Here is a 16,353-nt window from a genome sequence, read left to right on the forward strand (position 1 = left end):
GAAACTATTTTCACAGTAGAATGATTGCAAATAAAGCCCTATTCAGTAATTCCAAAGAAGCTGGACCACTTATTGCACAGATCACTCGTAATATAATTGAAAAAAATGTCAATTTGAGTATCCTGCACTATTAAGGGTTCCAGCTCCCATGGCAGCCTTTGTCTGTAAAGCATTAGATGCTATGGTTACTGATTGTATGGTAGACAATCATGTTCTTCAGGGAATCAAGGAACTGAAGTAACACTCTTATATGGAACATACAATAAAAATCAGTAAACTCCAATTCTCTTCCTCCAACCCAATCCTTGCAGCTGGTGAAATGACTAACAGTGATGTAACAATGAAAGTATGTGATAAGCTAAATTTGCAACGATGAAGGCAAACACATTACATTGATTAGATTTGTTGTGGACAAGAGTAGCAATTAACCGCTTTTCTATAGCAAATACTGTCTAATAAACAATTTGGTTTCAGAAAAAAAACCTATCCTGTAATCTGCAACTCTTACACTGCAAAAACATATGGACTACACAACTCGATCAGGGCAAAGCAATAGACGTAATCTATATAGACTTCTGTAAAGCCTTTGATTCAGTGGTACACGACAAACTACTCCTAAAACTAAAATCTTATGCTGTCTCTGGACACCTGCATAACTGGATAGAAGCATTCCTGTCAAACAGACAACAAATGGTCAAAACTGGGAGTGTCCTATCAAATTCTGTACCTGTCAACAGTGGTGGCCCCACAAGGCAGTGTTCTAGGACCAACTCTTTTCATACTCTACATAAATGACCTCTGTGATCATATGAAGAGCAACTGCATCCTCTTCGCTGACGAAGTAAAGCTAGTCAACACCACAGACAATACTGCTACCTTTCAAAAAGACCTTGACTATGTATCAGAATGGTCAAACAAATGGCAACTTCAAATCTCAACAAACAAATGCTCTGTCTTACATATTGGCAAAAAAATAAATAAATTAGAAAATAAAATACAGGCTGAATAGTCAAGACCTTGTTGATTGTTGAGGTAATTCCCCGTTAGGAGAATGAGGGCATACAGGGAAACGTATAGAGAGTAGTGTTTGAATAATACACACACAGTACACAGATACACTGTACAGTAAATGTAGGTTTTTACTTCCAGAAAGATTAAGCAAAGTTCAAAATAAGCAGTCCAAAAATTGTTAGGAATATGAGTCACCTAACAGGTAATTGGGTTAGAAATATATAAACCAGGATAGACATTGTAATACTGTCTCTTTAAGAGCATGCTAAAAACTGCAATTTGGGTGTGGTTACTCAAACGGCCATAAGATGGAGCCAGAAACCTGGGTTGTCTTAGTCACACTCAGAAGAGAGTGTATCTGAGTATTTTCTTCTGTTGGAAAGTATTGCCGTTCCTCCATTTTTCCTAATTGACTGATATTTCTGGATTTAATGTAAGTCTGATACTGAACTGTTTTTGACACTGGAATTTGTTATTGAATTATCCCTGGATTGAAAACTGACTGATTTACCTGTGAATGACTTTGGATTGCTCATTTTGGACTTCGCTTAAACCTTTCCGGAAGTAAAAACCTATATTTACTGTACAGTGTATCTGTGTGCTCTGTGTGTATTATTCCAACACTACTCTCTATACGTCTCCCTGTATGCGCTCATTCTCCTAACGGGGAATTACCTCAACAAAAGTAATTCACAGTTAAATCAGTCAGTTTTTTCAACCCAGGGATAATCCAAATATCAAAGTCCAGTGTCAAAAAACAGTTCAGTAACAGACTTACATTAAATCCAGTAATATCAGTCAATTAGAAGAAATGGAGGAGCAGCAATACTTTCCAACAGAAGGAAACAGACATACACTCACACTCTCTTCTGAGACTCAGACTAAAACAACCCAGGTTTCTGGCTCCATCTTATGGCCATTTAAGTAACCACATCCAATTGCAGTTTTTAGCATGCTCTTAAAGAGACAGTTTTAAAATGTCTATCCTGGTTTACATATTTCTAACCCAAATACCTGTTAGGTGACTCATATTCGTAACATTCTCCAAGGACCTTGGAGCACTCATCTCTGATGATCTAAGTGCTAGAGCCCACTGTAACTACATAGCCAAAAAGGCATTAAGAGTTGTTAACCTAATCTTACGTAGCTTTTTTTCTGGTAATATTACACTAAGAACTAGAGCATACAAAACATTTGCTAGACCAATACTCAAATACAGCTCATCAGTCTGGAATGCACATTACCTATCTGATATTAACACAGTTGAGAAAGTCCAGAAATATTTCACAAGAAGAGTTCTCCACTCCTCTACTCGTTGCAGAATACCTTATGCCACCAGAATTGAAATTCTAGACCTAGAAAATCTAGAACTATGCCACCTTCGGTCCGATCTAAATATAGTATATAAAATCATACATTGCAATGTCCTACCTGTCAATGAATACTTCAGCTTCAACCATAACAATACAAGAGCAAACAATAGATACAAACTCAAGGTTAATCGCACCAAACTTGATTGCAGGAAATACGACTTCAGCAACAGAGTGATCAATGTCTGGAATACTCTACCCGACTCTTTGGTTTCTTCCCCAAACCCCAAAAACTTTAACTTTAGACTTTCTACTATTGACCTCACCCCTTTCCTAAGAGGTCTGTAGGGGGCGTGCATAAGCGCACCAACGTGCCTACCGTCCCTGTCCTATTGTTTCTTTTATTTTTCTTATATGTATCCATGTATTCATAACTATGTTTTAGTTATACCTATTATCTTGTAAGCAATTGACAAATCAAATAAAATAAATAAATAAATAAATCACCAGAGAGCTAATTATAGCAGGATGTTAATGATATCTTCCTGGGGCTGAAGCTGTAGGACAGTTTTACCATTTTATCAGTCACATGGTAAAGAGGCACATTCTTTTTGCTCCCTTTGCATTCATGTCACGATGTAACAAGTGAAAATTATCAATGAAATACAGTTCATTTACCATGGTTTTAAAAAAAAAATCACTTCAAAGGGACAAATCATTTTGGAGGGAGATTTGATCAAATGATCAAACAAATCATGGCTGCTCTTCAAACTATCCATTCAAAATAGGTACATTCCATTGTTTCAGAAAGATTCAAAGGCAGTTGGGAAATTTGATAGATTTTTGAAAAGTCAGTAGCGAATGAGTTTCTTTATTTCCACTGCACAAAAAGATATTTAGGGGAGTGATTGTGGTGATCTACTTGTTGTATCTTATTAATCTGTTAGAATGTATTTAGATAGGTTTACATGAAATAGAGGGGATCACACTGTATTCTGTTATCCTTTTCTATAACTCCTTTTAGCTCTGTGACTAGTCAGTAGCTCTTCAGCTTTTTAATTCTATTCTCATTCTTCCAATTTCATCAAAACAACATTTAATTTTTTTTTGTTTTGGTCTTTGCTGATTTATAGGTCATTCATATTATCAGTCCCAAAATTGGCATTTCAGTCTAGTTTGAAAATGCAACTCTAATAACTCTCAGGTAATAAAGGCAAATTTTAAAGTTCAGACCTGGAAAAGTCTGATCTATTATTGAATTAGATCCTGCATGTAGAACAGCATGTGAAGAACAGCAAATAATGCTTTAATCCCAGAAAACAATCAACTGCGCCAACAAATTATTAGCTTAATGTCTTAAATAAATTATTAGCTTATTAGTTTTTTAAAATGTTAGGGACCTGAAGATGGTGGTCTTTTCAGTCATTTGCAAGAACTTACTTTTACAATAATTTTTGAAAATATTATTTTTAGTTGAAATCGGACACTCTCAGCATTGGTCCAATGAGCCTGAAAAAACCTGCAGCTCCTTCAACTAAAATGAATCAGTTCATTAAAGTCTATGGAGATCATCAGTCATCCAGGCGCTTTTTCAAAAGGCAACTGAACTTTCTTTGTTTTGCTTGAAGATGTTTCACTTCTCATCCAAGAAGCTTCATCAGTGCTGAAGAACTGAGCAACCTTCTTGGATGAGAAGTGAAACCCCTTCAAGCAAAACAAAAAAAGTCCAGTTGCCTTTTGAAACAGCACCTTTGGGACAATTCCTTAAAGCAGATGGTCCCTCCCCCCATATGATGGGATAGGGAGAGTTATTTTAATGAATAATAAAGATTAATAATAAAGATAACATTTGCCCAAGGTCCATAATGCTTCTCCTGAATCATTTTTGAAATTTGCACAGCCTTCTACAGACTATTACTGAGCCAAGTTGCTACACTCTCCTTTCCGTATTCCTTCTGCTTATTTATTTCATTATTGGGATATTATTTCCACCTGAAAGGAAATGCAGGGAAAATGATTCAAAAACTTATTGTAGCAAAATCTTTAAGCTATCTGGCTGAAACTAGACAAGATTAAAGTATTCTAATAGATCTACCATTTTGTCTTATTTTGCCAAAAACTAAAGCAGCTGTAGGCATTTTGATGCTTCTCCAATAAATACTGTAATTGAAACTTTATCAGATCACATCTTGCACCAATTGAAATAAAGCCTTGGTGCTTTTGAAATTCAAATTCAAATCAGAATTTGCCAGCTTTGAACCTTGAATCAGTCTTCACTGATCTGCACACATCTATTAGATGAATCTCAAATTTACATCTGAAACTACATTAATTTATATTAGTTTCTCCAAACTAGAATGGTATACTTTGCCCATCATTTACATATATAATATTATGATTGGATGTTACAGGTGGACCAGCCAAATGAGAAATAAAGAAGACTCTATAACACATTTTTTTAAAATGTTTTTTTGATTTTTAAAATGGCAATGAACAAGAATGATTTTTTCCTTATTAAGAGATACAATAATAAAGAAACATAATCCATATGGCTTACACAAAGTAATATATTTACATGAAGTTTTCATATAGCACAATGCCCCATTCAATCCACATTTTAAGAGAATCCAGCCAGTGTCTTAACTTGTTGCAATGAACCAAACCATAATGTCCTGCAATAACAGTTTATCTGATGAGGATACAATACATCTATGTTATTAACCAGGATTTAGTGACTGAGTATTTTTTCTTACAGATGTCTCAGAAGAACTAGGTGTACTAGCAAATCCTTCACATCTTATAATCACACCAAAAACATATCTTTATTTAAATATCTTCTTTTAAATAGCTTCTATTTAAAAGCACCAGAACTCTGTCTGAGATAATCAAATATTCTACTTTCCTTCAGTTTAAAATCTAGTCAAATTTCCTGACTCAAATCTCCTCTAAATCTCTCCACAGTCTTCAGAAAACAGTATCGGCTCAGTGAAAAGATGTGGAACCAGTTTTACAGTTGGGTATGAGGCTTTGAGAACTGAGAAAACACTGAGAGCTTTCAGTTGGAGTTTGTTGGAATGGAGATGCAGCTTTGATTCCTGCAACACTGACTCCATAGGAACTTGATACAGGGTTGTTTTACGGCTGTTCTTTAGGAGTTTGTATATTTTTCTGAGACTCTGTTTGCCTAAATATAGGCATAGAACAATTATAAAACAAATACTACAAAGATAAGGCCACGCTCTAAGCATTCTTCAAATTCTACCCATCCCTTAAAATCTTCAGGAAAAGATCTCATCCTATCCCACCATGAAATGCTAAAAATGTGATGTTCAGCATTAACTATTGTTTACCTCTAATTGACTATTTTAAGAAAACATGGTCCAATTTCAAAGCCATTTCCTTCAGTGACATGACAATGTGTATGTTCAGCCTCATCCTTATGCAATGGGTTGGGATTAGTTTACATTGAGGAAGTTGATTTATTCATAGAAATTACAAGGAATAAAAGTCCTCAGATCTGATTTGTTCAGCTTTCCCTTATGCCCGGGAGAAAAGAGATTGTTGGACCAAATTTGAGTGATTAAAGGATTCCTAGCCAATATTAAAGTTTTCAGGATTATAGAACATCAACATTTTTAAAATGAGGAATACATGACATTCTTTAAAAAGCAGATCCAATAAAGATTGTAATAAGACATTTGTTAATAGGATTTTTAAATTTTTCCCAGCACTTAAAACATCAATTATAAACTTAAGCAGGATGTATATATTGTTATATGATGGCATATTTTACTAATGTCTGGAGGGAATTGTTAGGGAAAGAGCTAGAATAGTATTCACCCCATATGATTCTTTTTGGAATATAAACTGAAATTTCATTTTCACCAAAGTATTGTACACTGGCAAAGATAGATGTGCCTTTAATGTTTTTTTAAAATTTAAACATATTCTCTTTCATCTAAAAGCCTTCTAATACTTTTGTTTTCCAGTTGCTTCAATGTGATACCTGAAGAGGGATCTGCTTGCATTTCCTCTCCATTTATGGTTTCACTGTTCTGAAACCACTGTTGACCAATGAAAATAAATGGACTGAAAACAGCTTTGCGTTATTAGGGATACACTGGCTGTTCTCGCAAAAAAGTTTAGAAACACTGCCCATACACACCTTTGAGTTTTCTTTACAGTCTTTTATTATTTTCCCCAAACTAACGAAGTACTAGCTAACAAAGTACTGTTCAAGAAGCAGAGAAAGCAGGGATATTTTTTCCTATGCTTTTATGTGACATCCCAGGCCTTCCTTTTTCACTTGTTAAAGAGGAAAGAACAGGGGTGGGCTGCTGGGGGTTTGCAGGGGTTCAGGAGTGCCCCAAGCTAAGATTATGTGCAGTTCAGAGAACCCCCAAATCCCACTCCTGGCTGGCCCTGCCCCATCCCGCCCACCCCTCCCAGGAGTCCCCATGTTTTGGATGCAGGTAAGTGTAGGGTGCGCCCGGAAGCTCAGGGAGGGCAAAAAACGGGCTTCTTGGAAGTTCGGGAAGGCTGGAAATGGGCCTGTTTCCAGCTCCCAGAGAGCCTCCGGAGCCCGGGGAGGCCATTTTCACCCTCCTGGAGGCTCAAGAAAAGCCTCCAGAGCCCAGGGAGGGAAAAAATGCTGCCCCCAGCCGTGGTGCCCAACATGGCCATGCTCACCCAGCAACCAGGCAGAGAAAATTTTGCTAACATTTTTGAATCCCACCTCAGGGAAAGAATATATCTGGACCTACTCAGATTAAAAGCAACCTAAATTCACTGAATTTGCTATTATTCAGATTTACCACACAGGTTCTTTTATAAGAGTCAATCTAGAAGACCCCAATCTGAACTGAATTTCCCTCCTGCTGTATTCTCACATAATTAGAATGCTTTTTCTTGGATAAATTAGTTTCAAAAGACTATAAGTATATTTATAGATTAAACAACCTGATCAAGTTATATAGTAATGTCAAGTAAATTTTAGCAATATCTACATTTACATTTTATTTAAAGTGTAATTGGAGTTAATTGTGTGTTTTTGCCTAGCCTAGTGGAACAGTCTCAGTTGTATTGCTGGCTATTCACACTTACCTGATTCTTAAGGAAAGAATAGCAAAGTTTGGAGAAGGAGCCAGTATATTTCACAAATACATCTGTTCAAACTGGACTTTGGTGGGTTGACATTGAGCAAATGATGGCAAGATCTCAGAAATACGGAACAAAAGGGACTGTCCTACGTTGCAGGGTTGAATATTTAAAAACCATTCCCCCTAGCATAAAATTATTCAGGGCCTTCCAGTTTTAAAATTAATCTGAGGGGAAAAAAATGGATGCTCATTTATCTCTACATATCCAGTGTTTGATTTAGATCAGAGACAGCAGTTCTGCACTGAAATTGTGGGGAAAGGAGGACCCTTCTGGCTATAAAAATATAAAGACTCCAGGTTAATTTATTTATTTTTGAATAAGGGCTTCTAGCAAATGGGAAATGGAAAATAGAAGGCTATTTATAGCATATAAAGATTTATAAGAAAATGGATATATCTGTTTGGGATTGATTTTCTCTACAATCCATTTATTTTTCTATGTTCAGAAATCCTGAACAACAGCTTGTAAACAGCTTTTGTCAAATGCCTTGTAATACTGCCGCACTCCATTTAACAAAAAATAAACAAATAAATAACATAAATAAAAAACAGTTCTTCATAAATATGCACATTCTTCAAGACCAAAATCTAAGTACTAAGCTCAAGTGAGGGGGGTGGGGGTGGGGGGAAAACGCTGCAGGAAATTTCGTAGGACAGAACAATTACTTGCACTTAATCCTAACCTCTTCAATGAGTGACATTCATGCCATATTATTGTTAGCGTTGCATGTTAAGCAAGCAAATTTTCAATCAACTTGTGTTGGCTTTACCACAGACACAGATGTTAGGCGGACTCCTTTGTTCATAAGGTTCTCATTATTAACTCAAACCAAGCTGAATATTTGACTGAAGGAAAGACCATATCATTGTTTTCAGATTTCACTCTATGACTTAACTGAACTACATCTGCCAGCTTTAGAAATACCGAGTACTTCTTGGCGCCAGTACTGGCGCCTCAATCTATGACTACCAGCCTAAATGCTTCAACTTGAGGAAGTTTAATAACCATGAAAACAACATAAGAAAAACTTAAATTGTAATTAAAAATTGCTCACAGACTGACAGGGTGCACCAACATTTGCACTGTGTTGAATATATTCCACCAAAAAAAGAAAAGGAAATAGAATTCATAATTAAAATAGGTAGGTTAGAAAAGTCAGAAAGATGTTTTTATGATTTATGAAGTCAGCAACATACTTGAAACCATATTTATTTAATAGGTAAGCTAGCACTATGCTGTTCGTTTCCATCTGCTTTAAATCTATTATAAGAGGAGGCAAGAAGATTACTCCAAATATAAACATAGCTCCACTTTTCACCTTTTTGCAAAGCTAACTTTAAGTGCAGAGGGAAGAATTATAGACACCTCCAAAGATGCATGTGGATGTCAAACTTCCAAAATAAAACAAATGAAACTTCAGTTTTGATTGACAAAATAATTATAATTAAAAGTTATGAAATTTTAAATTCCAGTGCTAGTTTTTGAAAGTTGCAATCAGCAATGCTCTGTTTTACATAGGAATCCTTCCTGAACAAACTAAAAGAAATAATATCCTATGGTCCAATCCCTATTCATTTCAGGGAGAAACATATCAGAGAGTAAATGTCAGTAAATTATTCATAAAGAGATAGATTCAGAGATAAACTTAAGATCTAGACTATTCGATTGAAATATATAGATTTATTAATTGAATATAAAATGATATTTTATTATCCAAAGTTATTCTTTTGTTAAAAGACCAGAAATTATTTTCAATAGGAAAACTAGAAGCCACTTAATTAAAAATATATCTTGCTTACCATGCTGTATATCTTTCATGTCTAAATGAAGACTGGACATTAATATACCGACTGCTTGTGATCTTTTGTTGCTTAATAACTTGACAACCTGTCAGGAAAGGAAAAAGGTATCATTTCCCACATAATAGCTAGCAAACATGCATTCCCAGCATTCACATAATAAATTTGTAACACACATTATTTTTATTTTTATTTTTATTATTTTTATTATTTGTTATTATTATTATTATTATTATTATTATTATTATTATTATTATTATTATTATTATTATTTAGCATACGGCATATCATATATAGACTAGCAATATATATTAACATTGCAACACACAAATTATATGGAATAAGTATAGTAAAATGATGGTTTCTGATTCAGTTTAATACTACATCTGACAGCTTTTAATTTTGTGAAGAAAATGTGTGCATAATATATTAAAGAAATTTCTACGTGTCTGTTACAAAAAAAACCTCCACAAGAGGTTTTAAAAGCATATACAGTATGCTTCTATTATTATTATTTATCTCATTGGCATTAACAGTTTCAATCAATATTTCAGGTAAATAATAATAAATAGTAAACAAATAGGCAAAGAATAATTTGAGAGGTGAATCAACATATTTCAAATAATATTTTACCCACATTTAAGTGCTTCATCAATCTATCTTAACTGACTGCTGGTAATTGTAACATATATTCACCTGTTATTCTGTGCTATCCATAATTTCAATACTTTTTAAAAATCAGTTTCTAAAGAATTTTCTCAAATACCCTGATGTTGAATGTAGCTTTCATAGAGTAATAGAAAAAGCTGGAAAAAGTCACTGACTCCCACTGACATTCTTTTATTGAATCCCAGAAGCTGCTGGAGATTTTCTATGGTTAGTATATACATTGTTTAAAATATTAAAGTTAATTACATTGCTATAATTAATATATGTAACATGACTGAAGTTTGACTCAAATTAAATAATTTATAGTCACTTAATGGAACAGAGGCCAGCACATCAATGTCGCTTCTTTCTTTTTAATGCAAGACAAGCTTGTCCTCCTGAGGTGCAACTGATATCTCAAACAGCACAAAAGCAACATAATAAAGTTATGTGTATTGAAGCTTGCACTAAAGAAACAGCTAGCACAAGTATTAAAAGATGCCTGTACTGTAACATCAGATATAAGCAGCAGGTGACTGTAAGAAATAAGCCAACTAATGTAGAGCATGGCTGCAGGTATAATTTAATACCCTGGATACAAAATCAACAAACAAGAATAAAAGCCAAGCAGTGCACCAGCAAAATGGAAGTTAAAGCTAGAAAAGTAGATCAGCAAACTAAGATCAGATGCACATAAGCTAGAACAGATGAAAGAAAAGAAGCTGAAGATGACCAAATAATATCTGATCAAGAAATATCATCTAGAAAAAAGGAAAATTAAGAAAGCACGGAAATAATAAAGCAGCTAACTGCTACAGTCAGGAAGATCAGCAAATATGAAGCTTAAATTGCATGCTATAAGGTAGAATCTCCAATTTCAATCAAATCAGTAACTTTTCTATCAATCCATTAATGGAGAGACTGCAGTGAATCAATGAACACTCAGCAAAAAAAGGAAATGGTAATGTTCAGTAGTAGGATTATTTTTTTTTTAACTACCAGTTCTGTGAGCGTGGCTTGGTGGGCGTGGCAGGGGAAGGATACTGTAAAATCTCTAGTCAGAGGTGGTATTTGCCAGTTCTCTGAACTACTCAAAATTTCCACTACTGGTTCTCCAGAACTGGTCAGAGCCTGCTGAATACCACCTCTGGTAATGTTCTGGTTGTCACTATAGGACAACTAAAGAAATACAACAAGAATGCAACTTGGATAATTGAGGTGGATAAGAATTTTTGAAAAAGCTGAAATGAAAAAAACATATACAGATATTCCTTGACTTATGACCACAATGAAATCCAAAATTTCTGTTGCTAAGTGAGACAGCCATTAAGTGAGTTTTGTCACATTCTGCATCCTTTCTTGCCACAGATGTTAAAGGATTCACTGCAGAGATTAAGTTAGTAACACAGTTGTTAAGTGAATCGGGCTTCCCCATTGACTTTGCTTGTCAGAAGTTTGCAAAAGGTGATCACATGACCCCCGGGACACTGCAACTGTCATAAATACATGCCAGTTGCCAAGTGTTTTAATTTTGATCACATGATCATGGGTTGGGTTCAATGATTGCATGAAAAATTGTCATGTCATTTTTTTTCAGTGCCATTGTAACATCAAACAGTCATTAAATGAATTGTAAATTGACAACTATCTGTAATAACAGCAGAAATGGTGGGGAAAAGGCAAGGAAGATTAAGAATTATTCAGTACCAGGTAAAGATGAACTGCATGATTGTTGCTGAAATGTCTGATTGATCTAGATCCAATGACTACCAATCAGTTTAATAATATATTGCAAGGAGGTGAAATTGAAGATTGGTCAACATCTAGCAAAACTTACTTGATAATGAAGTACCCTATCAGAAAGGCACCACCAGGTAACTATAGGCCAATTATCAACAACTTTCAAATGGCTAACTGATGTGATAGCTGAAGCAGTCCAACAGTGAAACCTCGGGTCGTGAACGCTCCCATTTGTGACCAAATCAGGTTCCAACCCAAAAATCCACCTGATTTGTGAATCAGGTCACGATTCAAAAATCAGGTGGTGAACAAACTTAGTCACGGCTGATTCCCTTGCTGCAGCATCCCCTTCTGTGCATGCGCAATCCATCCGCACATGCACAGTCGGTCATGCTTCCAGTCACGACCAAATCGGGTTGTGACCCTAGTCCTGGAACGAATTACGGTTGTGACCTGAGGTTCCACTGTTGTTGAAGAAAGCTGTTTCCACCTGAGCAGAAAGAAAATTGCCCAACTAGCAGAGGAACAAAATTCTCACTGACAAGATAATTTTGGAAAACTGCAAGAGAAGGAAAACCAATCGAAAGTAGCTTGGATTGCTTTACAAAAATGCATTTGACTCTCTGTCATATGATTGGATAACCAAGTGCCTAGAAATAACAGGAGTCAGGAGAAACATCAGCAACTTTATGCAAAAAACAATGGCACTATAGAAGACACCGAGGTCCATGGTGATTTGGGAGAAGTTAATATCAAGAGAGGAATATTTCAAAGAGACTCACTATCACCATTATTGCACTGATTCCTCTGACAATAATACTGATCCAGTCAGATCATGACTATCAAACATTTATTTATTTCATTAAATTTAAATGCTGCCCATCTCCTTAATAAGGCAGCTCTTATCATAAGAGCCATAACTTATCATATCATACACGTCTGCCAGGCTATACCACTTCTTTTACATGGATGATCTGAAGCTGTATGGAAAAACACCAGCTGAAATAAAACCACCGCTCAACACTGTCCATATATACAACCAAGATATTGCAGTAGAGTTTGGATTGACAAATGGGTCACCCTCATCATCAACAGAGGAAACATAATGAAAACCGAAGGAATCGAGATGCTCTATGGCAATAATATCAAGAATCTGGATGAAAACAATAACTACAAATACGAAGCAAACATCCTCAAGCACACTGAAATCAAAAAGGTTAGAAGTGAGTATATCATAAGAATGAATTTTAAAATCCCAACTTAGTGAAGGAAATACCATGAAGGCGATTAACACCTGGGCAGTTCCATTCATTAGCTATATGGTACAGCTGGAATAGTGGACTGGACTCAAGCAGAATTAAAAAGTCCTCAATAGAAAGACCAGAAAAATAATAACAATGATTTTATACCCTTCATTCATTCACACTGCAATATTGATAGACTCTATTTACCAAGGAAAATAGGAGGGCTTGGAGTATCGCAAGTACATCAGACAGTGGAAGAAGTAAAAAGGACAGTGAAGAAGATGCTCTGAAGCTAGTACATCATGAAGGTTTACAAAATACCAAAGAGACCAAACTATCCTATAAGAAAGGTCAAATGAAGAAGAGAAAAGAGAACACAGGTAAGGCAAAGCATTACATGGCCGGTAGATTTTTTTTTTTTTTTTAAAGCAAGCAATCAGATCTGGCCAGTGGCTAAGAGCAGGAAAATTGAAGAAAGAAACAAGAGGGGCTCATTCTGGTTGCATAAGACCATACTTTCTCAAGTTGCATTCCTGCCCGAGACCCACCTTTCTTTTTTCTTACAGTTGCCTTGATAGTGCTTTTTCCTCCTGTTACTCAAGATTATTCCTTCCACCCGTTACACTCAGAAGAGAAGTTAATTAATTAATATATCCAGTCATCTCATACAAGTGATTCTGTGTGGATTACAAGGATTAAAACACAGAAAGCCTCACCACATATTACCCGCAGCATCCAAGGATAAACAATACCCCCAGACATTAAAACACACAACAACAACACAACAACAAAGTTCTTCTCTCCATCTAACCCAAATGTCTGTGGAAAGAGCTATGTCTTCAATGTCTGATGGAAGGACAAGATGAAAGACTGCTATAAATAAATAAAATTGGCAGAGATGAATTGGCATAATACCATTTCTCAGTCCCTGGCTTTCATGTCTTCCTGATAAACATGTTTGTGAACACAAGTACTGAGGTTTAGCTTTCCATCAAGGACACTTATCTTCTGAACTTTAATAAAAAAAAAAACATTGACATATTTTCAGAAATATGAAGGATTTATTTTTACAAGAAGTGTTTTGGGGTTACACATTTATTTTATTTGTTGAAAGTAGCATATTTCCAAGTGCAGTTTAATAATTACGCTGGGCCATTTATAAAAACAAACAGACAAATGTACAAATGTTTTCAAAGGAAAAATAAAGTAGATAATTATGAACAGCTAAGATTAAGAACTGGGAAAGAAACCATGGATTTTTTTAAAAAGAAAAACCAAATGTGAATTCTAGTAGTTGGATAAGCTTTTCTTGCAAACTGACATTAAATAAATAAATAAAAACAAATATATAACAACAATAAAACATTGCCTAGGGCTCTGGAGTTAAAGATGCTCACCAGTACAAAAGAGATAACACATGATACAAAAATCATTTCCAGACATGATGGTTCTTAAATTTAAATGAGGCTGCCAACCATGAGTGAACAAGTACCAAAATGGCTAGTAAACAGGAATATAGCAATAATTTTTTCCCCATTTATATGTTAAATGAGCAAGTATTATGTTGTCTCTGGAGTCCATTAAAACAGAATGTTCATAGAAGACTTCCTCAGTCAGTGAGAGTGTGTGTTCATTTTAGAGTAGTTAATGCTTGAATTTAAACACTTTCAAGCAGAAATATGCACATGATGGTAGAGAAACAGATACACAACTGTGCTCAAAATTAGGTTCTGGTAGGAGCTGATCTAAGTCAGGGGTGTCAAACTAGATTTTATCGAGGGCTGCATCAGGGTTGTGTTTGACCTCGGGGGCTGGGGTGGGCACGGCCAGAATGGGCACGGCCAGTTTGACATCATTTGTGTTGGGGGCGTCTGTGGTGGCCCAAGCACTCTGCCAGCAAAAATGGGCTCCAGAGCTCCATTTTCAGCTGTGACGACTTCCTGCTGCCCTCTGCCAGTGAAAACGGAGCTCAGCAGAGATATCATTTTCGCTGGCAGAGGCACCTCAGGCCAGTCCTTTGTTGTTTCCAGGGTGGCCCCATGGGCCAGATCTAAGCATCCCATGGGCTGGATCCAGCCCCTGGGCCTTGAATTTGACCCTCCTGATCTAAGTGAACCCATATCCTCCATAACAGATTGAAAATTGAAATTGTCAACACTGATGAGCTTCACTCTCTCTAAAATACTGTGTTCATATCAGGGCACCAGATTCAGAAAAACTGGGACAGGTTCAGAGAAGAGGACTGAGGATGAGCAGAGGACTAGAAACTATGTCCTGTGAACAGGGAATAATGGTGCTGGGTAAGTTTAGCTTTGAGAAAAGATGACTGAGAGAAGCTACCACAGCACTCTTCAGTTACTTGAGATGATGTCACATCAAAGAATTTAAGATTTATCCTCTATGACCTATATTCCAGGACAAAGGAAAGGATTTAAATTATAGGACGTAGTTTGTGATTAAAGGTTAAAAAGCTTCAGAACAGTTCACGCTGGAACCGATTCTACTGAACTTCTCCTAGCTGAGTTGCTTAAAAAGAAGATATGAAGCTATCGGTACAAAATGGTTTAATTTGGATTTCTGTCCTGAGCAAGGGATTGGACATGTTGGCCTAAATTGCTCTGCCCAACTCTATTTCCTTGCAATGAAGTAAAAGCAGGAATAATGGAAAAGCAAACAGTGAGATGATGAGTTGTCAAAACCATGCAAATGACACCAAAAGAAATGATACCTTGTGATAATTTAATAAAGCTCAGCTTGGTGGCCTTTCAGCCTAAAGCTTCCCAAAAGAGTCAAATATATTTTACTACTACATCTTTGGGTGCTTTTATAACTACATACATAAAATAAAAATCACTAGAGAAAGGAGAAAAGAAATCACACCACACATAAAAACATAAAGAGATGAGACAAATTACATATTAGAGGTTTAGATAGTTGCAGCCTTCTTAGTTCTCGGCCCTCCTCATTATATTATTGCTTCTCCTTATTGCTAATGCAGAGATTGGCTACTATCATGTGCAAAAGTGCAACAACTACACTGTTTCGGGAAGATTTCACCTTCACTCTCCAGCATCCCCATTTAAATGAATTGGGTAACAGATAATGGGAAAGAGCTCTGTTCAAGATGACAAATATCAGTGAAGATAAATACCAGGTAGATTAACACCCCCCCCAAAAAAACCCATATATGGCACAAAACAGGTTCTTAATACTTTAAGAAGTGATATATTATAATTATTCAACAGAGGGAATATAAAATCCTCAAATTCTTTGAAGAACCATAGAGAAGGCAACATACATTTCTTAAAACAAATATTTTGTTTATAGGACCCAAAGATAATATGTGGATAGCAAAAGATCTTTTATAAAACTATACAAACTAAGCTAAATATTTAGTTCTCATTTGTTGTTTAAAAAGTTTCATGAGCCTAATGAATTTAA

General features: G+C 35.8%; 1 protein-coding gene across 1 annotated transcript in view; it reads right to left on the reverse strand.

The window, feature by feature from the left end:
* Window positions 1-16,353, reverse strand: part of FMN2 (formin 2) — a 193,930-nt gene that overhangs the window by 100,518 nt on the left and 77,059 nt on the right. The window contains 1 exon segment of the mRNA XM_087967456.1: window positions 9,281-9,368. Within this exon segment, the coding sequence (XP_087823582.1) occupies window positions 9,281-9,368 (88 nt within the window).

This window comes from Notechis scutatus, chromosome 1, assembly GCF_049901735.1.
Source record: "Notechis scutatus isolate UNSWTSFEM ecotype Mainland chromosome 1, rNotScu1.2, whole genome shotgun sequence".
Classification (NCBI taxonomy): domain Eukaryota; kingdom Metazoa; phylum Chordata; class Lepidosauria; order Squamata; family Elapidae; genus Notechis; species Notechis scutatus.